The sequence below is a fragment of the Haplochromis burtoni genome, unplaced genomic scaffold, assembly GCF_018398535.1.
Source record: "Haplochromis burtoni strain Fernald_Lab_line unplaced genomic scaffold, NCSU_Asbu1 Contig_279, whole genome shotgun sequence".
Classification (NCBI taxonomy): Eukaryota; Metazoa; Chordata; class Actinopteri; order Cichliformes; family Cichlidae; genus Haplochromis; species Haplochromis burtoni.
Genome location: NW_024582640.1, coordinates 139528 through 163693, shown reverse-complemented (window position 1 = coordinate 163693; position 24166 = coordinate 139528). Strand labels below are relative to the sequence as shown.

Here is a 24166-nt window from a genome sequence, read left to right as displayed (position 1 = left end):
CTTGATTGTCTGTACATCTTGCCATTGTGCAGCTCTATTGCACACGCATGCACTCGCACCACAACATGGACTTACAAGGTGTAAAATAGGGGAATGTGGGTGAGCGACTCTCACCCGTCCCCATTGCTCATCTCTAACCTGTTCGCTCACAAATCCGATTGAGGTATTCATTTCATTTCTGCTGCTATACTTTAGCTCGAGGACAATGGTGGGATCCTATCTTCCCGTCTTTACGACCGTCTCACACAGACACACGCGTAATCTCTTGCACAGTCGCCGCTCACTCAGAGGCTGTCAGGCACACTAACGTTTCCTCGTAGATCACGCCGGACTGCCTAAATGAGCTACTCAACACGTACTTACTCGCGCAGCGGCACATAAACAGTTTTACGCACGTTCGCTCATATCCATAAACACAAAGAAATAAGCCTCTCCGGTGTTTGGGAATTCAGTCTGCGTCAAATCGCATAATGACACCAACTGGTGTGGTACACACAGACTGATATGAATGTACAAAACAGGGCAAAATATAGCATTATTAAAAAAAAAAATCCAAGCAATGAACGGGGCTCTGTTACCCATTGCATCAGATGGAGTTTAACCAAAATAAAAGCTTAATTAATAATTATGTTCCTTTTGAAACTTGTAATCGCATCAAAAGCTATCGACCCTTTAAAAACAGATATTATTTATATTTATATTTATTTACCATTTCGCCTTAGTTTCCTGTTTTTAGCTGATCCGAGTAGGCCCTGGTGTGGATTTCTGCTGCTGTAGCCCATTAGCTTTAAGGTTGTTGTTCAGAGATGCTCTTCTGCAAAAGTCATTATTTGAGTTAATGTTGCTTTCCTGTAGTCTTGCATCAACAAGACATTTTTTTTTTACCAGAGAGCTGCTGTTTACTGGATATTTTCTCTTGGTCATATGTGAGGTTTTTTTGTTTGTTTGTTTTTCGGGGTAAAATACCAGCAGATCAGCAGTTTCTGAAATAGACCAGTTTGTTTGGTACGAACAACCAACCACCTTCAAAGTCACTTAAATCACCTTTGTTACACATTCTCCATTCAAACTTCAGCAGATAGTCTTGACCGTGTCTATGTGTGCTATAACTTTCAAATGATTTAAATGTCTTTTGAACACACTGAAAGACAATAAATGACAAACAAAATCCTCTGTTTAACCTGTTGTTTCTCTAAATGTCAGACACAGCTGCACAAATAATATAGTTTAATATGTTCAGCAATGCAAGACACAATAAGGACCGTTTCCACCACCTTTGGCTTTTCCCCCATCTTCTTTGCTGTGCGCACCTTGTGCATGAATCTGTGAGCATCTCCTCACATCCTCCATTGCCAGTGTGTCCTAACAGTCCATTTTGCATGCACCTTCCATGTTTTGGAGAGGTCTGGCCATCGGGAGAAGTGGAGCCAAATTGAAATCTTACATAACGGGCTTCAAAGCGAGCTGCGGTCGACCCACGATCCAGACAGAATAACGCAAGCAGAGGAAGAAGGAAAGAGGGGAGGATAAAAGGATGGGTCTGTGTAAAAAGAGAGGGTGTAAACAACTGGAGGTCTGAAATATTCTTAGCCACTGCTTTATGTAGCATGCCTGATTAAAATACATCTTAATATCTGAAAAAGTGTACACAAAAGCCTCATTAGGCATTTTTATTTCTAAGAGTTAGCAGATGTCTTTGTTTCAGTCCTGGGGCTGAACTAGTCTGTGCAGTGTTAATCCCTTCTGTCTGTTTTTGGTGTGCTTTAATGACATGTGCTGGTATTTTTAGCCTCTACAGGTGCAGTCAGTGCATGCGGGGGGTAAATGGGGTTGATGGAGTTAGGGTTTGATTCTCCAGGAAATTGCTCACACGCCCATCACTGCAGTTCTTTTGATTGTGGGGAGGAAAAAAAGGCCTTAAAACGTCAGGAAGACCAGTTATTTCTCCCACCAATAGCTTGATTCTCAGTGCTCAGCTCCTCGCCCACTCATTGCGAAAAGATGTCAATCAAGCTACACTTTTACACTTTTCCTCAGCATGTTGCTGGTAATGGTTGCTTGATTTTACTTACTTCCCATTTTGTCACAGCCCCACCAGCCACCAAACCCAAAAATCCCTGCTCGCTCCTGTTTCTTTGATAAGCAGTCCAGCATTTAAACTTTTTTCACAGCTTTTCGGGACGTCGTTTTGATGTGCGTCAATCACATTGGTTGATTTTTTGTGCCCACAGATAATATTGAACTTGATCAATGAAGTGGTCAGTCAGGGGCTTATTTTTACTCTCACGTGTTTCACTAAAGGAAAAAAAAAATCCACGTGTGTCAACAAAAGGATGGAGTTTACTCAGGTTTCCACTGGTGTTGTTTCCACTAAAGAGTTTCCATTCTCAAGGATCTAACTGGTGACTCTGAGCTCCCAGGATTTTTTGTTGTATAAGCAAAATCTGTTTTTAGTTTGGAAATGCCACAAAAGATCTTTCACCCTCAGGATTTTAAATATAAGTGGAAATGTTTGAAAAATCAGCTTCCATGTGGTAGATACTAGTTAAATACTTATAACCTTCTGATTTTAGGTCACCAGTCTTCGAGTTTCCATTAAATTAGTCATCATAACTCTTTTTGTTGGTCTTTTCTAATAATGTACTCAAAACAAGAAAGCAGTTTGTATTTTAAAATGTAAGTACTTAAATTGTGTTTAAGAAGGAATTCCATGTTTGTGTCCAAAAAAGTCAGCAACTGTAACACGTTCACTGTTTCACTTGAACGTGTTACGGTCTTAAATACTACCTCCACTACACTACACTAGTGTGGAGGTTGTAAGGCTTCATATGTCAGATGAGCTCAGCATTAGCTGCTGGAGGACTTTCATGAACTTTCGTAAAAGCATAATGTTGTCCACATGACGAATCCTTCTGTCCTAACCTCGCTCAGATTGTAAATCCATGTCTCTGTGTTACAGTTCTATAAATCATGTGTCAGGATCCACACCCACGGGCCAGATCTGGCCCTTTGTAAGTTTGAACCTGGCCCACATTTCACTTTTAGCACACCAACACACCAACAACCGTCTCCACAGCGATTCATGGCCAGCTAAAAGAGAATACAGCAAAAATCTGATGTTGGGTTGGTGCAAACAGTTTCTGTTCTCAAACAACATAACTCGCATTGTTATTGTGCTGTTTGAAATCCACAAACTAGTAAAGATTTGGAGCCATGGACGAGGAACAGAGGCTTCACAAAGTCAAAGACATAAAAGACGCGCAATTACAGCACAATAGTCTGTGCTTTGAGTCCAAGTCTCAAAGTGATGGAGCTGTGAAGGCAAGTGTCATTTTTGTGTGACCAATTTCATGGCAGAAAGCTACAGCGTGTGGACATGTATATTCCATGAACTAAGATCTCTGACTTCTTGTTTTAAATGACATTTCTTACACAACTATTGAGATGCCTTGGTCTTTTTCAGGCCTTTGAAGCCGGCTTGCTAAGATTTGCAGACAGATGTGCACATAAAGATTCATTTGATTGCTTTATAATCGGGTTATATTTGGTTTTATTAATTGCCCCGCACTATCATGGTGAGGCTGTGAACAGGGCTGTTGTAAACTAATAGAGTATTTTGTGAGGCGTTTAATTGGAAAGGCTCTAAGAAACATCCTTTCTAGATTAAAATGAAAGCATGTTAAACTGTATGCACTGAGCTCTTGATATGATTGCTCCAGCGTAGCTGCTGTTGAAACTGAATTTGACACTTGTGATGTATACCATCACCCCTGACCTTGTGCCTATAAATCTGGTGCAATGTAACACATTCTAGATTGAAACACTTTTAACCTTGTAATGGAACGCATATCATATTTGATACATGAGTTTTTGAGACTTCTACATCTCCCGTGTGATTTTTCTTGTCCTGAAAAACCTGATGTGTACTCTCAGACACACAAAGTGCTACTGTGAGCAAACTACTAAAAAGTGACACAAATTAAAACACACATATATAAAGTGTTATTTAATTTTTTTATTGTCTGAAGTTACAAAAAAACACACTCCATATTAAAAAAAATAGAATTTTCTGGTAATTATTTAACAGTTCAGGCTTTACAGGGTTAAAGAAGCACAAGTCAGCCAAGTTTTAGAGTATAAAAATCAAAAATATTAAATACATATTTATAATAACAGGGAGGATGAGCTCTTTATCTTTTTATAATTCCTTCCTATAATGCTGTAACTTGCTCTCTATCTGGTCTTTAAGTGATGACGTATGAACCCTGCTTCTGGGTCCAAAATACTCCTTGTTTATTACGCTGTTGTGTTTTTAACATGTTTTAATGCTTTGTATCTTATTCTACTTATCTGAACAAGCCCCTAAAAAAGTCAGTGATCACTGTCGGACTCTCTTGGTTTTTATTACCACTATTCGTTTTAAAGCTTTTAAAACCTTACGATGTAACAACAGCTCAACCCATGCAGCAGCATATTAATGACTAACCTCGAATTGTGGATGGACGATCTCAGTTATTCTCCTGACTGAAGTCTGATCCATTTGCAGCATCCTGCATTTGTCCCTAACCATCGGGAACCCTCATGTTAATTTTTATCAAGTGGAAAAAAGTTAGCGTTCATCCTCCAGCTTCGCTGTGTTTATATTATGCTAACCATAGCTGTGTAGCTAGCCCAACTTCAGTAACCCTACAAACGTCACTGCTGTTTAGTTTTCTTTCTTCATTTATGTCGAAAGTGACAGCAGAGCTATATGTATTAAATTTTTCAGAAATCTCTCAGTCAGAACATGGAATATTGTGTTTAGGTGGAAACTAGCAAGCTAACTCCCTGCTAGCTTCTAACTCTGTTAAATGTTAAAGTTAACTGTTACACCTGGTAGAGCAGCAACGCTGATCATTTTATTACAGATGAAAGAATTTAGATACGTTTTAGATACGTTTTTAACTCTCAGTGATGCCACAGTGTTCGTTTGACGTTGGGACCTGAAGCGGCTAATGATGTCAGACTTAAAGACCGGATATCTTTTTTAACCGGCGCTGATTTCATCATAGTTCAAACATAATGTTACTCAGCTCTAAAAGTTGTTATAATAGTTTCATAAAGACTTTTATTTTGAAATCTCCTATTTGGAAGTGAAGTGTTCCTTAGACTTTAGTCATTTATATCTGCCCGGTTGTTAGCAGATAATTGACATTCAGCATTCACCTTGTAGTTTGTGCACCGGCAATATTTCCCCCCTGATGAATTTGAGATACTCTCAGTAAGTTGTTGTTATATAAGTTCTTTTTTTCCCCACAAATCCTTCAGAAAAAAAGGTCCTCTGCCAAACCTCAAGTTCAAAAATTGGATTTATCAGATGAAAGCCAAAGTGATGAAAGGTGAGGGACTATCTTGCTGCAGTACTTACTTTTCTGAGCGCCGAGGTGAAGAGTATTTTCTACAAACGCTCACCTTCTGAGAGACGAGGCGAACCATATGCACACGTAGCATTTGCTGGAACTAGAAAAAGCATTTGTCTTCCTTTTTTTTTTCCTGTGAGATCTGAGCTGGACGTGACCGAAGCATTCAGAAACCTGACAGGTGGGTGGAGGATAAAGCCAACGTGATCTACAGAGTAGTTTTTTGTAAAGTTCTCACTTTGTGTTGATGAAGAAAAAGACTTGATGTCACAGTGAGGCTCCATCAACGAATGAGAAGGGTTTGTTTTTTCTCTCTTTGATTTCTTTCTGTGCAGATCTCTCTCTTTGTCCATCTTCTTGCATTTTTGCATTTCTCTTTGCCGCTCATTTAATTTACAAAAAAACAAAAAAAAACAGCCCTTGGGTAGATGGGGATCAAATTACATTCACCTTTTACCTGCTTTCCTCTGCGCAATTAGTACCACGCTTACTTGTCATCTCAAATTGACACACTGCTGTTGTGTTATGTAATTATTTACCCGCCTGGGGAATAACGCTGTGGTTTACCCACTAAATAATGCACACACACACACATGCACTCACAAAAACCCTCCAAAATGCTAAAGCACCTGTTCCCTGTTTTATCTGAAACATGTTTAACATGCCTTTTAACATTCCAGGGTCATTGTCTCCTGCTGTCTAATTAAAGGTGTCTTTGTGTGTCTTTCTAAAAAGCTCTAATTGACTAATGTTGTGCAGCAGCCCGTGGAGATTTTCAGGGTGCTCTCGCTGCTTAAAGGCTCAGCGTTAACATTTTGAGGTTTGAGCATCAGGACCCAAACCTGCCGTCCGTCCTGTAGGTGTTTTCTTCTTTTTTTCTGCGTGGAGGAAAGGGCTGGGTCCTGTTCTTCAAACCACCGAGGTCTTATTAATCCACATTCCCTTTTTCCCCCCTCTTCCTCCACCCCCAACCCCGACCTTCCACCTCCTTTCCCTTCCACCCACCCAGCTTCCAACAAAAACAATACAAGTTAGACTCAGGAACAAAAAAAGGGTTTAAAGGAGAGAGAGAAACCAGGGGCCCAGAAACAGTGGCAGCATTTTCTTCTGCAGGGGGAGAAAAGGAAATCCGAACCAGTTTTCTTTGATCTTGTGTCTTTTCTTGTGATAAATCTGTGTCTGTGATGCCTTTTGTTTTTGTTTTTGGTACTCTTTTTAAAGGAAAAACACACACACGCGCACACACACAATAAGCAAACATGAACTCTTGCTGATTTGTCCTTTTTGCTCTTGCTTCTTTTCTTTTTTTGATATTCTTTTTTTCGGTTTTTGCCAGTAATCTTTTTTGAAATTTTCTCTTTTCTCTTTTTCCCCCCTTTTTTTCTTAACCCTAGGTCCGCTCACAAAAAAACACGATGAATCTTCAATGAACAAGCCTCGAGACGAAGGTATTTTTGTTGCATGTTTTTCCTTTTTTCTTGTTTTGAAGTCTTTTTGGGGGATGTGTACACACACACACACACACACACACACACACACACACACACACACAGGTGAAACATCTTCTAGGTGGGACTTTGGAATATCAGATGCATACCGATGTGTTGGTGTAAGTGTATGTGCTGACCGCTGCAATTAAAAAGCTGTCTTTCATATGCAAATCATTAGCCTCAGCTAACCTTGGATGATCATAACGGCTGGCTAATGGAACCCAGATACCCATTATTAAGCCATCTCCACTGTTTTCCAGAGGTCCTTTTCTTGCTCTCTAATAATAGCCGGCCTCGACTACCACCATCAACACCGTGCCCTTGAAAATACATTGGCCAGCTGAACGGCATTGTCCCCGAAACCAAATTGTTGTCAGGATTTTGAGCAACAAAGCACCTATTGAGACCTGCTTACACAATGAGGTGCATTATTATTGCGCCTCAACCTCCGGCTCAAGGATCAAATTGCTGTTGAATAAGGAGCTACGCAAATATTAAGCTAGCTCTATTCCAAGTCAGTGATGATAACATCAAATCAAGTTAGGGGAAAAAAGGAAAAGGAGGGTGGGGACATGCAAGGACACTCATGCCCCGCTTTAGAAGATTTAGGTCTAATAAGCTGTTGGAATAAGGGCACAGAACTCTCAGCCTGCTTTTAATTTATCTCCTACCTGCAGCACTGATACCACGGAGGTGATTTTATCTGCACTTTCATCTGCCGCCCCTCCCCCTCCCACACACACACACACACACACACACACACACACACACACACACACACACACACACACACACACACACACACAATCATTCCTTATTCTTTTGGACTTGTTTCTTGGAGAAAGATGACTGATGATATTTTGATACATATTTCTCTTTATGCTATTTTGAGGGTTGTACGGTGGATTTTTTTCTTGCTCTTTGATTTGGGGTCTTTTTTTCTTTTTTTTTGAAGTTGGGAGTCGGAGGAAGTTTGACACAGGAGGATTTTCTTGGTGATCAAACACAGACACAACTTTTTTTTGAGCTGCCACAGTCAGGAACACAGTCGCGGCCAGTCGAAACGCCCCTCCTCCCCCTTCCCCCCCATCCTCTAAATACGTCTCTCATCCCTCTGTTGCAATGTGCAATTAACCTCATTTGATTTGGGAACTGCTAATCCCTATGCAGTAATTTAGCATTACTAAACTCCTAAACCGGAGTTTAGCACCGAAAAACCTAAAATACACATTCAGAAAACTTGTCTAAATAAAACAACAAACAAAAAGAAAAAAACATGCTCTTTATATTCATCTTTGCTTGGCAATATCCATGCACATAGCTGTGAAGAATACTGGCAGCCTTTTAGTTACACTGGTAACCTGGGCCACAGCCAGGCATTTAGAAGTGTTTAATTTAAATCCAAATCCCCCTAATAAAGATCAGCTTATAAAGCATTTTCTTTGTGCACATATTTCATTCAACTATAGTCTTCTTCATAACATATCTAAGGTGCATATGGTTTCAAAATGTTTCAAAAATCTTCTACAGCACCCCTGATTATTACTCTATTTGAAAAAATACCAAATCTTTACAATAAATTGTAATCTAGCATAGGCTTATTTCAGGCAGGTCAGAAAGTCAACCTCAGCTACCATCTCATTGCTAGCCCACATCAGCTGCTGATTCTGCTGATACGCTTCTATACATCCAGTCTGCTGTCTCACAAAACCTTAGTAATTGCGCAAGCTCTACAAGCTGGTTTAGCCTGCTTAAAAGTACATCTCCACACCGCTTTGCAACCCACCTCCACCTTCCACGCTGTATCTAACTCATTCAGTGTCTGTTATCACTGATCCGTGCTGATGCCTCATGTAGGACAGAGCTGTGTTGTTAGACATGAATAACTGATGCTGGACGTATCAGTCTTCTTTTGATTATAATTGCCGTGACTAAAATGTGTTGTTTTCCCAATATTTTATCCAAAGAAAAGAGACATAAAACCGTTTTAGAAAAGAGACATAAAACCACTCTTCACTCAAAGACATGTTTGGCTTGCTGTTTATTCCCTTGGATATTTGCAGAGTTTTCTTTTTCATTCATCTGACGAAGGGAGAAACCTTTAAAAGGTTTGACATGAACACACAAGGTCAATTTTAAAGTAGTTTGGAGGCCAGTCATGATTGCTTATGCAACATACTTGAAATATGCAGTCCACATACAAAGAAAACCTATGTGGATGGAAACTCATCCAGTAAACATTTTAGACATTACCTGCCTTTATGATCAGTGAAGGAGGAAGAAGTCATTTTAATAATGCCTTTAAACTTTCTGCAATAGTGATTTTTTTAAAATGCTTTATTCTTGAAGCATTTTTGTTTTGAAAACTAGAGTGGATGTTTTAAAAATATTTAAAACATAAATTAGAATGAGCTTTCCAAACCTGACATGTGAAATTAAATTTAAACTGGTGCTCTGGTTGGTAGTTATCTTAAAAGCAGTAAAATTCAATTCGCATGTCTTGGCACTTTCAACATCTGATAGAAAGCAGTGTTTCACTGAGTAGCTGTTTATTTTCGAGAAAAGTGCATTACTGGGGAACAATGCACATTTAAAGATTGACTGCTACTATTATCTAAAAATACTGTAATAGATGTACGGCATAATAATGGCCAGTTGTTTGAGTATCCTTCTACTGGAAATGATTCAGAGACACTGTCATGAACCAGCTCAAAGTTCAGACAAAAAGAACAACAAAAAAAGATTTCCACGTAGATTTTAACCAAAAAAACAAAAAACTTAAAGTGAAAGGAAGCTTTGAGTGGCAAGATCAGCCATGTGGGGTGTGAGAATGCTCCTACCAAAACAAGTGGAAGGATCAAGCAGGCACCCAAACACAAATCACTAAATATGCCAAAATGCATTATTCTTGCACTTGTCATATATTAAGAGTCTAGATTGACAGCCACTGTTGGCCTGTAGTACTGTCACTTACCTTCTCTGCAACCTTAGTAATTAGAGCATATTTGAGATGGGAGGATGAACTAAAAAAACATGCAAAACGAACAGTTATATGCTAGGCACCTTAACCGGATGGCAGCTGCCTCTATATGGTTACACCTGTGAATGGTTACACGGAAAGTTTGCTAAGTAGCAAATGACCCTAACCAAAGGTGACCTGTAGTCTTAACACAAAGGTCAAACAGTGTTCCTATAACAAGTTGCTAACAAAATGTTCAACAATCTGTAAGTGATAGTCCTTTGAGCACTGATCAAATGATTCCAATGGAGGAGCTTCCGAAGAACCGATATTCAAAATCACCTACAAGTCAGGAGCAAGTCACGCTGCAGTGGGCTCTGCAAGAGTGGAAAACTGAGGAACAGTCCCACTACTCACCAACTCAACCCTGGTCTTTAGGCAGTTAATTGGGAGGGGTAACCTAGTATCAGAGGTGTCAGGCAACTGGTTACACCAGTGAGCCAACTATAACCACTGCAGTTGTTCCTGAGCATGTAGCTCTATTCAAATTCACCACCATGCTACAGCTGACCAAATAGATTCCCCACACAGTACCTACCATCCAAAACCTCTTGGAAGCATTAGACTCCAAAAATTCAATCATCCTACCTTTGTGTAGCCAACCAAATCTATTCGGCAGTAATGCAGTACGGTAGAATAAGGTTCAGGGAAGGCAGATGTGACAGCAAATAGAAGACAGAAAATAGGAGCACAGAGAGACCCCGAACAATATGTAGAACAAAACACGAACTATGGGATATAGCAGATAAAATTTAATACAAAGCACATGGTATAAAACAGCTAACAGTTCAGATCAGGACTCTACAGTCCAGTAACATTCAATGATGAGGATGTACACATCCTGGACAAGCAGGACTGCTAGTTTGAGCTGGGCGTCAAGGTGGCAAATGACTATCTTTAAACTGAGGGAGGGGGGATTAAGGATTAAGAGTACATCTTTCACCATCTTACAATGCTGAGATTGCAGCCATTCCTTGACTCTCTGTGATTGGTAATCATGCCACTGGTTATGATTGTTGCATATCGACAATGGTGAAACTGAGCCATTGCTAGAAGTGCAAAGGCATAAGGATAACACTGAGAAAATAGGATAGCAAACAGTAGACAGAGCTCAAAGAGACGGCTTGCCGAGCACACTGGCTCCATCTTGGATCTTATTAGTAGCATGTAATCACATTTAGGAGTAAAAATAGAGTAAAGAAGCAGTGTTCCTGGTCCCCCAGGACCCTGAGCCTTTTAAACAGTAAACAGTAATCCAGATCAAGTCCTAATCTTAATCCATTTTCTTAAAAAATGAATGTTTTAAGACTAATCTTAAAACTAGAGATGGTATCTGTCTCCCCAATCCAAACTGGGAGCTGGTCCCACAGAAGAGGGGCCTGAAAGCTGAAGGCTCTGCCTCCCATTCTACTTTTAGAAAGTCTAGGAACAACTACTAAGCCTTAAATGGCATAACAGGGTCTGATCATTCAAGACTTTTTATATAGAAAGGATTTTAAATTCAGTTCTGGATTTAACGGAGTCCCTGAAATGAAACAAGAATGATCTTTCTTACTAGTCCCATTTAGGCCTCTCGCTGTGGTGCTCTTTGGACTGACTGAAGGCTTTTCAGGGACAACCTCATTATAATAAGGAACTATAGCAGTCCAGCATAGAAGTAACAAATACATAGGGTACTTCTTCAAGCATCACTGATATGATGTCACTAATTTTGGCAGTGTTAAGTAGATAAAAGAAGTGCCAACATGACTTCACGGTTCCTCACTTTAGTACAAGGCCACAATAATGCCATCCAGGTTAAGTGTCTGATTAGATGATAATTGTTAATCAATTTCTGGCTGGTTAATTGTGAAGGATTGGTGAGCACGATTTAGTGGTGGTCAGCTGCAACCTGCTTCCTCGGCCCTCTCTTTTCAAACATGCATGAGAACCTCAGATGGCCTTGGTTTAACTTAAGAATATGAGAGGGCATCTCTATTTGGTTTGTAGAAACATGCTGTTCCAATACATCAGGCTCCATATTTGAGCACCTGCTCCCTGTGTAGATAAAAGACAGCTAGTTGAAGTGTGTCTCTCCACCTAAGCCACCGTGGCCCTTTAAGTGAAGAAACCTGGCGAATCCTTGGGCGGCTTTTGTCTGATAACAGCCCGCACAGTCAGTTCATCTGTTTTAGCCACCATTTTGTCCTCATTCTTTCAACAGCCTTTTCAAATGTGCATGCTTTGAAGCGGGATGTTCCTGGCCGTGTATTCACAAGCAGGCCTTTTCAAGTAAAACAGTGCTTACTATAAGTACACTCAAGATGCATCCTTGACCAGTGCAGACAGCTTCAAAGAAAGCCGACCCCTGCTTTTTGCATCAGGTGTGAGAAAGCAAAAGCTATCGGGCCTCCGTGCTGTTCGCGATCAATGTTCCGAAAGATTGATAGAGCTTAGAGCTGCTTGTGTGTTTGGAGAGAGAGAGAGAGAGAGAGAGGGGAGGGAATTACAAACCACAGTGAGATTGTGCTAAATCAAGAAAGAGACAGCAGTTGTGTGTTACTGTGCTGTCCTGTGTGTCAGCCCTGATCAGAGACAAACCAGAGCCACCTGAGCCCCAAACCTGGAACATATTTCTGCCAGGAACAATGTCACCTCTGTGACACACTCACACAATTACACACTCACACAATTACACACAGTCTCACTTGCACAGAGGCATACAAAAAAAGACCAAACCCCCATAAAATAAGATCTACCACTTAAAGGAAATATCCCATCAAAAGTAACCTCACAGAAAACGCTTCGGATCACCATTTATATAGCTATGAATAAAAAGAGGCTTTGATTCACGCAAGCAGTTACAGCTACATTTCTTGAAAACATAAGAATATCTTAACATGATAACATGATAGCTATTATCTTTCATTTCAGCACAGTGTTCACTGTTAAGTCCATAATCAGTTAAAAAAGGTAAAAGCACTAATGAAAACCCCGAGCAGTGATTTTACGATGATTTCCCTCGTTAAACATTAGTGTATGATCCACCAGACTCACTGGATGACATAATCATTTTGCTACAGCTTTGGAAAAGAAAAGTGACACTGAAACCCAGAAAACAATTCAAGAAAACCAAGATGGTTTCTGTGTAGCTGTTTGTGTTATGGTGATGTTTGAAGGACCAACATTCTGCTGGTTATTTTCACTTTTCTGGCGGGATGCTGCTACAAAGTACCTAGACCAAAGCAGGTAGTGCTTTCTGCCTTAGAAATCAGCCGTGAAGACACATTAATGTTTATTCCTGCTGGAATAACTTCTTTTTAATCTCCCTAACATAAATCAGTGGCTCCTTCTTTCAGATTTTTTTTGTCTAGCTAAAAAAAGGAGAGCATATTAAAAAAGTAATGAGGACATTTTATGAAGGATACAGTTAAACTCAAGAAAATGCTTTTCACTCAGTAGTAACACCAACGAAAAACAGAAAAAAATCACAAGTATTGCTGTTTTGAATTTGTTTTATTACTTTAATATCCTAAACTCCCTGCCTGATTAGCTTCCTTTGAAGAGCAAAATGTCTTTTTTTTTTCAGACATTATCTATGTAAATTATATAGTGGACTTAATGAAAGCCTTTTCCAATAATGCAGTCAATTTTCTTCATGATTATTAAGCACACGAATATGAACCATCCGTCTGCTTAAATTACAGTGTAATAGTGTCATTAATCAAACAAAGTGATCAAAGGTTGATATTTGACACAATTATTCTGTTAGCCTTTGCCGCATTTGTAATAATTATTTCATGCTGCGGCTTATGAGTTGGGATGTAACAGGTAATAATTTTGTGACTTGCCCACATTACGCAGTTAATATAGTCCCATTTATATTCTAAAGATTCTTGAGATATTTTAACAGCCGCGGTCTTCTTAAGTGGCTCATCTGCATCTTTGCACAGAACATAAAACAGACATAGCAACAGTCAGACTCCAAACTCCGCCATGGCCAAGACCAAAGAGCTTTCGAAGGACACCAGGCAAAGTATTGTAGACCTGCACCAGACTGGGAAGAGTGAATCTACAATAGGCAAGCAGCTTGGTGTGAAAAAATCAACTGTGGGAGCAATCATCAGAAAATGGAAGACATACAAGACCACTGATAATCTCCCTCGATCTGGGGCTCCACGCAAGATCTCATCCCGTGGGGTCAAAATGATCATGAGAACGGTGAGCAAAGATCCCAGAACCACACGGGGGGACCTGGTGAATGACCTGCAGAGAGCTGGGACCAAAGTAACAAAGGTCACCATCAGTAACACACTACAACGGCAGGGAATCAAATCCCGCAGTGCCAGACGTGTTCCGCTGCTGAAGCCAGTGCATGTCCAGGCCCGTCTGAAGTTTGCCAGAGAGCACATGGATGATACAGCAGAGGATTGGGAGAATGTCATGTGGTCAGATGAAACCAAAGTAGAACTTTTTGGTATAAACTCAACTCGTCGTGTTTGGAGGAAGAAGAATACTGAGTTGCATCCCAAGAACACCATACCTACTGTGAAGCATGGGGGTGGAAACATCATGCTATGGGGCTGTTTTTCTGCCAAGGGGACAGGACGACTGATCCGTGTTAAGGACAGAATGAATGGGGCCATGTATCGTGAGATTTTGAGCCAAAACCTCCTTCCATCAGTGAGAACTTTGAAGATGAAACGAGGCTGGGTCTTCCAACATGACAATGATCCAAAACACACCGCCCGGGCAACAAAGGAGTGGCTCCGTAAGAAGCATTTGAAAGTCCTGGAGTGGCCTAGCCAGTCTCCAGACCTCAACCCCATAGAAAATCTGTGGCGGGAGTTGAAAGTCCGTGTTGCTCGGCGACAGCCCCAAAACATCACTGCTCTCGAGAAGATCTGCATGGAGGAATGGGCCAAAATACCAGCTACTGTGTGTGCAAACCTGGTAAAGACCTATAGTAAACGTTTGACCTCTGTTATTGCCAACAAAGGTTATGTTACAAAGTATTGAGTTGTATTTTTGTTATTGACCAAATACTTATTTTCCACCCTGATTTACGAATAAATTCTTTACAAATCCTACCATGTGGATTCATGGATTTTTTTTTTCACATTCTGTCTCTCACAGTTGAAGTGTACCTCTGGTGCAAATTACTGACCTCTGTCATCATTTTAGGTGGGGGAACTTGCACAATCGGTGGCTGACTAAATACTTTTTTGCCCCACTGTATTAAGAGCAGTCACTGGCCTTCAAATGCATTTTTATCATAACATCTGTTAGAGGATATAGCCAAACATGCAGGTCGGTGGATGACAACGCCTCGACCGCCCGGGAACTTATGCCAGGGTCCTGTTTGTGGACTTTAGTTCAGCTTTTAACACCATCGTGCCTGAACTTCTCTCCTCCAAACTCTCCCAGCTCAGCGTGTCACCAGCTACCTGTCAGTGGATCACCAGCTTCCTGACAGACAGGAAGCAGCAAGTGAGGCCGGGGGAGATCACCTCTGAAACTCAGTCCCTCAGTATTGGTGCCCCTCAAGGATGTGTCCTCTCACCACTACTGTTCTCCCTCTACACTAATGACTGCACCTCCAAGAACTCGGCTGTTAAACTCCTAAAGTTTGCAGATGACACCACCGTCATTGGCCTCATTCAGGATGGTGATGAGTCTGCATACCGGCAGGAAGTGGAGCGGCTGGTACTCTGGTGCAGTCAGAACAATCTGGAGCTGAACACTCTTAAAACTGTAGAGATGACAGTGGACTTCAGGAGACATCCCTCAACACTGCTCCCTCTCACCATATGAGACAGCCCGGTGTTGACTGTAGAGATCTTCAAGTTCCTGGGTACCACCATCTCCCAGGACCTGAAGTGGGAGACCAACATCAACTCCATCCTCAAAAAGACCCAGCAGAGGATGTACTTCCTGAGACAACTGGGGAAGTACAGTCTTCCACAGGAGCTGCTGATCCAGTTCTACACTGGATCTGTCCTGTGCTCCTCCATTACAGTCTGGTATGGTGCAGCCACTAAACAGGACAGGTGCAGACTGCAGCGGACTGTACGGGCAGCAGAAAGGATCATCGGCGCCCCCCTGCCCTCCATCCAGGACCTGCACCTCTCAAGAACCAGGAAAAGGGCAGGGAAAATCATCACAGACCCCTCACACCCTGCACACAGACTTTTTGACCTGCTGCCCTCTGGCAGACGGTACAGAAGCCTGCAGACCAGGACCACCCGACATAGGAACAGTTTCTTTCCCCTCGCCATCTCCCTCCTAAACAGTTGAACTGTCACACTGCTCCCACTGCCAGACTGCAACTGCACCTTATGTACATTCTGTGGTATTCATTTCACTGTGTCTGTGCATATACATGGCCAATAAACGTGATTCTGATGCTGATGTCAAGCACACACTGCTGCCTGTGCCGTGAAAAAGTATATGCCTCATTCATGTTTCAGATCATCAGACAAATTCTAAAAGTCAAAAAAGACTTAATATAAAATGAAAGTTTGAAATGATGAGTATATTTATTAAGGTAACTAAGCTACCTATTCCTAACTGCCACTATGTGTAAAAGTAATCGTAAAAGGGCGAAACCACTGCTGACCAAAAAGATGAAAAAGGTCGTCTTGCAGTTGCCAAAAAAACCCTCAATCATCCCCAAGACTGGGGGGAAAAAGTCTGAAGAGACAGACTGTTGTCATTCCTAACACGTAGCATACCGACGATTTGTCACGTTCCGAGGTGTCCCATAGGAGCGCAAAAGGTACCCTTCCAGATCCCTATGATACGCGCTGGATTATGGATGGAATAGAATGACGCTCCCGGCGGTAAGTTTAATCGTGTTAGATAGTGTGTTTTCCTAAGCGATTCATGATGAGAAAGTAAAATGAAATGTACATGTGTAGATTCACTCCAAATGGTTCTCATGTTTCCTGACGTTTCCGAACGCATAACATAGAGACGTGTTGTCACATGGCGTGATATGTTACGTGTTGAAAGGGATCAGACATGAACAATCAGAGTAAGATGCTTTGGCGTGACTTTGAACAGGCCGTCCATGTGTGGTTGAATAAATAGTTCTGCAAATTCCTCCACGTCGACATGAAAGCCTCATTTCGAGTTATCACAAACGCTTGATTACAGTTTTTCTGCCAAGGGTGGCACAATTAGTTATTAGGTTTAGGGGGCAATTACACAGAAATTACACAATTTTTCACACAAGGCCAAGTAGACTTGGACAGCTTGTTTTCCCCTTAATAAATGTAATCATCATGTAAAATTTGCATTTTGTATTTAATCAGGCTATCTTTCTTTAATAATTGAAAATTTGCTTGATGATCTGAAACGTTTAAGTGAGACAAATATGCAAAAAACTAAAGACGTCAGAGGGTAAATATTTTTTCATGGCAATGTAATTTAAGTTTATGTGAGTACATGCACATGTGACACTTTTAAGTCTGATTTGGAATAATATATGTATAAGTTGGCTGAGTTCAGCTAAACAAAATGAGCCATGATATGAGAATAATTAAAGTGGACAAAATGAAGGAGGTCTGATTAAAAATAAAAGCATCTGGATTAAACTTGCATTAGGTGTTATTTTTCACTGCTTAAGAGGCAACGAAAGAATGTGTGGTAAGTACAATGCTGACATATAATAACCTTGTTAAGAATATTAAGCAACAAATATATTAATTAAGCTTATCCACCTGCTAAACAAAACAAACATTTACTCTGTGTTGGCTCTACTTGTGTCTGTAATGAAACGCCTCTTTAGATTATAAACAATCCACTAACTAAGCAGGAAACACTCACAGCAGGAATAGTACACAAATCGACAATACAGAGAAAAAAGTGAAGTTCTTATTAAATAACTGTCTCTACATTGTCTGCGGTCTACAATAAAAATGTTGAAATAAAGTTGCTTCTGATATAATACAGTCATAAAAACACTTTTATTGCACAAATGAATCTGAATTTCAACATATTTTCTGTTCTGTGTTTGTATCCTTCCAAATATCAGTGTACAAATAAAAACAAAATCACATCATATATATGAAAAAAACTGGACTGGACTAAGTACCAATGACCAGTTACTACAATAATTACTGTACTGTGGACCCAACTGAGTAAATTCAGTTACTGAAAAGTGGAGTAACTGATCCCTTAAAAGATTTATTTGATAATTTTAGAAGTTAAATGTCCGCTTCAGTTACACGATTGCGTAATACTTTTGATTACAGTTAAATTAGGTCATTATATAATATTTTTACAGTTTCCATTCACCTCTCCCGTGGGATGTGCTCAACAGAATTAAAAAATAATAATTTTTTCAAAAACAAAAATATGCATTTATTGACTTTAATTATTAGACTGCACACAAGCAATGCAGTACCGAATAATGTAACTATTTATTTTAAGCTTTATTTAAACGAAGATCACAAATTTCTTTTGCTGTGTTCTACTACCACGTTTTTCATTAACCTTTAAAATTACGTTATTAGTTTTTTGCACAGTTTTGAAGAATTATTTGAATTTTTACTTGTTACATTGGTCTTGCTCACCCTTGTTTGGCGTCAGTGGGACAGACTAACCTTTAGATTTCTAGGCCTTTATTTTAAGCTTCATCTTAGCATCTGTAGCAGTGCAAGTACTAACAGAGTGATTGTTAATAACCCACTGAACCCACAATGTTACAGTTTGACGATTACGTAAAAGTTATTTATCTCATGTGTAAACTTTGCTACTTCACCTGGAGCTTTCATAGTTCACAACTCTACATCTTTAAAATAAATAAAAACCCAACAAAAAAACAAACAGGTCTCTTTTGGCTGTCAGATTCTTCGTGTCTTTCTTGGTCCATAAATGCTCCATAATAATTAACTAAACACACCAATGCCACTGATATAATTAGTTCAGACTCAAATTAAGTCCTTACTTAATCAGCAAAACAATTATGTTAATCAAACATAATCTTATTCATTCAAAAGTAAAAATGTTACACAGGAACCCTTAGAAGGAATACGTAATACTATCATTTTATATATTTATTTGTTGAAAAATCTCAAGTTTATTCTGGTTAATCTGTTTAAATACATGGAATATTTGAGTTTACAATGTGCTGAGCACCAAATGCTTGTGAAAGTTTATCTGTAAAATTTATTGTCCCGGCTGAACGCCGTCTGCTCAAAGCAAAACAATGACATTGCATTAGGCTTTTGATAAACAGCCATAGCGGTGGCTCCGCAGAAAGTTGTTCTCCACCGGCTGCATGAGTGAGCACGGCTCCCTGAATCAGCTCTTAATTAATGTCTCTTAATTGAACATGTTGCTTACAGTAATGGCTGAAAATGGCTTTGATGTCACAGAGGAAAATGTATTTTTTTGCCTGGCAGAGACTATTTTTTAGTGTTCGAGATCTTGGGGTTAATTTTACCAGATTATTGATGAATTATTATAAGCGTAGAGGAGAGAGAATAAGAGAAAAAAATGACACCAGAGGGGCATTAGTTAGTGACGGAGGCATTGGAGGAACCTGCTCTCGATTCTTTATGTTGGCGCAGCTTTATCACGCAGAGATGTCCAAAAAACGTTCACGATGGTCTCTCCTGGATGGCAAGATGGTAGATGGGGTGAAGGAGTAATAAGATTTCGTCGTTGTCTGCGTGAGATAGGGACAAGCTTTGTCTTCACACTGTTTTTTGTCTGCATCGATGTGTTTTTCTCCATTTGCTCCTCTTTTTTGCCTCCTCGCTCTGTCTCTCTGTATTATGTGGCGTTTCCACTCTGGTTATAACTCCTCTAACAGACGCTGGCCTGTAGGCAATGCAACATCTCTCTCTGTCAGCTTCTCTTCCCATGCATTCACACGTATGCATTTGCTCTAAAACACCCCCACCCTACTCGCTCGCAATCCTTCGTTTTGGAAAACAGCGCCATGCAAGGACACCGACTTGGCACGTTTCATCTTTTTTCGTATAATTAGGAGCATCCAGGGAGATATTTTTGTGCTAAATCCATCCTTTTCCTGGTGGATTTTCAGTATGGCCAAAGTGTAATATCCAGTGTGCCGTACAATAACACATTCATCCAGACAAATCTCCAAATTGTTGAAATACAAAGAGACAAGGGGACTGTAAGCAATCAGCGATGGAAAATATGCAGGGCAGCATCCATTATATGATTTATTTCACCATTTTTACATCCTTATGTGTTGAGCACAAATTACTTCTTAAGAGGATTTTGAAAGGAATTATGTGGCACATGGACAAGACCGAGTAGTCCTGTGTATTGAAAAATGATGAGAGGAGAATGAAAAGAAAAACGGGAAGGTGCAGAAGGATGGAGCTGAACTCAACAGTGAAAATACACGAAATAAAATGACAAAACAGGAAGGCCTGATGTAGAAAACTGGACGTATTAGCATGTCAGGGTATAAACTAGCACAGTACGGCTGGGTGCAGTAGAAAGGAGCCCAGCACAGAACCAAATAGAATTTTCTGCAGGAAAGGATCAACAGTACTGTCAAAGCAACTTTATTTCAACATTACTATAGAGACTCAATCTCTTGTCTCTTTCCATCACTCTGTCTCTCAGTGGGCCTGTCGGTTATTTGCTGCCGAAGCTCCCTATCTCCCTGTTACCTCAATGCTCGGCCCACGTCGTGTCAAGGTTGTGTCAATATCGTGTCGAATACACCTACTCCATTGCACGCTGACAGATAGTATTTTATTGAGCTTGAAACCCTTTGACAAGACAAAGAAAATGAAGAGGAGGCAAAGGAGGGAAGCTGAGAAAGAGAAGGAGTTGAAAAGGACTGGAAGGTACAGGGAGATGGAGCAGGACAGGCGAGAAGGAAAGAAAAGGAGGGATGAGAAAGAGCTAGCTGGCACTGTGTGGCCTGTCAGCTAGCTTAATGCTTGGGAAAAAGCTCCACACAGTCTTTTTTTTCTTTTTTTCACTTGGCCGGGTTTATTGCCATGTGTGATGGCTATAAGGGACTCAGGGAAGCAACTGGCTCAGCTTCTCTTCCACTCCTGAATCTCAGTGAATACCCCCGATGCTGGCCTTGTGCTAGCCAAGAGCTATTGTGGGTCTATTTAATCCAAATCAATAAACTTTAAAGTGCTCACTGAAACAAATGAAGTTTGGAAATTGTATTGGAGACAGGACCTCCCAGCAGGAATTGTTGACATCACCAGTATAAGTAAAGCATTGTAGAATCTTTTACTGTGTTGTTTTTCTCTATTAGAGAGGAGAAACAGCACTTTAAATAATGCTGATTATGATATAGAGGCAAGGGAGCTTGTAATTAATGTATACACTGTTGTCTATCAGCTGCTGGTAGTCCTGACTGTAATTCAGTGTTTAGCAAGAAATACTGGATTTCGCTGCCATGTCATATTCAGTTTTAGAAACATGGTTTGAAACTTCAAGTGTTACGTTTATATTAAGAAAACCTGTTAAATCTAAAAGGTATTTGGCACTTCATCAAACAACTTCTCCCTGGATGTTGCTTTAATCACTCACCTTGAAGTAGAGCTGGGCGATATGAGATTTTTTCATATCACGATATCTTTTTTTCATTTCAGGCGATAACGATATCTATCACGATATAAGCCAAATAACTATATTTGTAAGATTTAAATGTGCCGTTGCTCACAAGTAAAATGTGAAATAATCAACAGCTTGTTTTTATTTAAATATTTATTTCCCATAATAAGTTCAACAGGGTAGATGTACTTAAGGAACATGAGACTTTTTCAGATAAATAAAGGCAAATATTGCAAACTACACAAAAGGCAGCCGCTAAAGCGTTTAAGTTTCAAAATAGAACAAACGAAACAGACTAAATTGTCAATTCCACTTAGAAACAAAATATTAATTCTTAAAATAAATCTTAGTTTGTTTTACAGAAGAACAGACAAAACTGACTAACTTTTGTCAACATCAAATAAACTGAGAACTAAAAGGAAATTCTCAATCTCTCCTTGTTGTATAGCTGAGCTTTTCAAACAGTTTTAACAGTTATTGAGCTTGCACCGGTTTATTGTATTTCCAGACTTGCTTTCGGCACAATTTACAGTGCACGCTACTCTGTTTTTTGTCAGACTTGAAATAGCCGAAATACCTTCACACTGCAGGACTTCTATGGCTCTTCCGTTCGACAAACTCTCCGGCATTGGAACCATCATCATCTGTTTTCTCTTCGGTAACCTTCGGTCACGCTCTCGGTTGATTTTTCTCTAGTCGGCACACTCATTTCCTCCATTACCCGGGCGGCACGGCGGCTGGCTGCTTCCCAAACAAATACACACGTGTGGCTTGGCACTTGTGCTGCACGTAACAAGTCACGTGACGTGACGCTGCGGCTGTGATTGGTTCGGCTCTGCGCTACTTAATTTGGATTGGCTGTTCTTTTTTTTTTAAGAGGACAAGAGCGGTGAGGTCTATCGCAATAGTTTAATTTTTCTATCGAGAAAAAGTTATTTCGCAATACATATCGTTATCGTTCTATCGCCCAGCTCTACCTTGAAGCAGAGAAACTTTGAAATCATCTGAAATCACTGAATGACATATTTTTGTGGTCATTAGTCCCAACGTTGCTGCAGTGTGGATACCTCTTTATTCCGAAAGCTGGCGCTAAGCAGATAGTTGCTGTTTCCCTTGAAGCGAGCTGGTTAGCTCCCTTTTGTAGACGTCCTTGTCCCTCCAACGTCCCTCCAACTCCATCGTCTTGGGCCACAGAACTACACTTTACTGTCTTTTGGAGAAAAGATGGTGGCTTTGTTTTGGTAGTAAAAGCAAAACTAACTGACATTTTTAGGACGTATTTATATCTTCTCAGTTCTTAATGTGAAATATCTGGCTCCGAATCCCACCAACCTACAATCTGTGATGCCAGTCTAATAGATGAAAGCATCTGCTGCTTGGCTTAAAAAATAATAAGAGAGTCAAAAATAATTAGTATATAGACAAAACCTCTGAGAGAAGAAGTTGATATTTTTGGATTTTTAAAGGTTTTAAGTAACCTCTCTGGTAGCTAACAAAATCAAAGTAAGTAGAGTAAAATTACGTCTGATGTAAATAAAGAAAAAAACTGGTTGTGTGGCCTAGTTTTAAGATTGCATATAAATAGTGTACCCTGAGGAAATATTCTTGGCAGGTATGTTTATTTATTAGTTTTGTGGAGAGGAAGCCGGAAAAATGAAATTTGGACTCTGTAGCATCACAGGAGACAGCTGTGATCGGGTGGGACTGCAGCACTCATATTTCCAAGACGCTTTTAAACACCAAAAGATTCACCGGGATTCTTTTTGCAGGCTGCGTCAGTACAAAGGGGAGTATGGAGTTCGGTGTATATGTGTCGCAGCAGAAGGTCTATCAGCTCTGGGAACAGAAGTAGAATTTACTTCTCTAGCATCAGATTAACTTTCAGGACAGACAAGGACAAGACAAGCGGCTGCTGACAAACCAGATACTCCCACTGGGGTGACATGTAGCACAAACAATAAGATCTGGATTCATGTAAAAGCGTTTGATTAAAGATTAACGGCTGCACACACACCTTTACATCAACGCACACACTCCACACTCCTCAAACTGAGATAAACACACACACACTCATGGAAAAGACAAACTCTTTCCCTCAGCACACATATGCAGTTCTGCTGATACATGTTGAGCTAAGTTGCTTTAAGTTGCAAAAGTTCCACTCAGTTTGGCCAGCTGCTGCATTTTTCAGGGTATGTTGTCTCTTCCTCACTTTGTACACGTTGCGTTTGTGTGTTTTCACCTGGATTGTGTTGTAACTGTCGCAGGAGCATTCCAATTAAGGAGGTATTGTTATGTATGAGATGGAGAGCGGCGGGTAGTGACAGAGCTGACAGCATTACTTAATGGAAACGCTGGTGCCTGAACGGAGACGACAGCACAGGCTCTCTCACACCCAATTTCTTGTTTCTGTGCTCTTCCTGCTGCAACTCACGAATAGAAAAAGAATACATTACACGCTCGAAGTAATAAACTCTGCAGATCAATAAATAACACGACATCTAAAAGATGTTGCTTGTGTGAGGATCGCATGTTCTCCTGTTGTTGAGTTAAACAGTAACTTTGCCTTGAACTTGAAAACATCTTGAAATAGGGCGTTGTTCTGATTAATCGATCAATAATTATATAGACAAATGTGTTATCAGTATATTGGTCATCAAATGTAATGGTGTTTATACGTGATTGCAAAATGACATATTTTGAATTTTGGT

The 24166-nt window shown here is 40.2% G+C and overlaps 1 protein-coding gene across 2 annotated transcripts in view; it reads left to right on the top strand.

Moving 5' to 3' along the window:
* The window catches only part of nlgn2a (neuroligin 2a), a 242658-nt gene that overhangs the window by 115511 nt on the left and 102981 nt on the right, over positions 1-24166 (top strand). Inside the window, exon 4 of one of the 2 annotated variants that reach the window (XM_042227759.1) lies at positions 6794-6847. The exons of the other annotated variant lie outside the window; for it this stretch is intronic. Coding sequence (XP_042083693.1) covers positions 6794-6847 — 54 coding nt within the window. The remainder of the gene's footprint in view (positions 1-6793; positions 6848-24166) is intronic. 2 annotated transcript variants of the gene reach the window in all.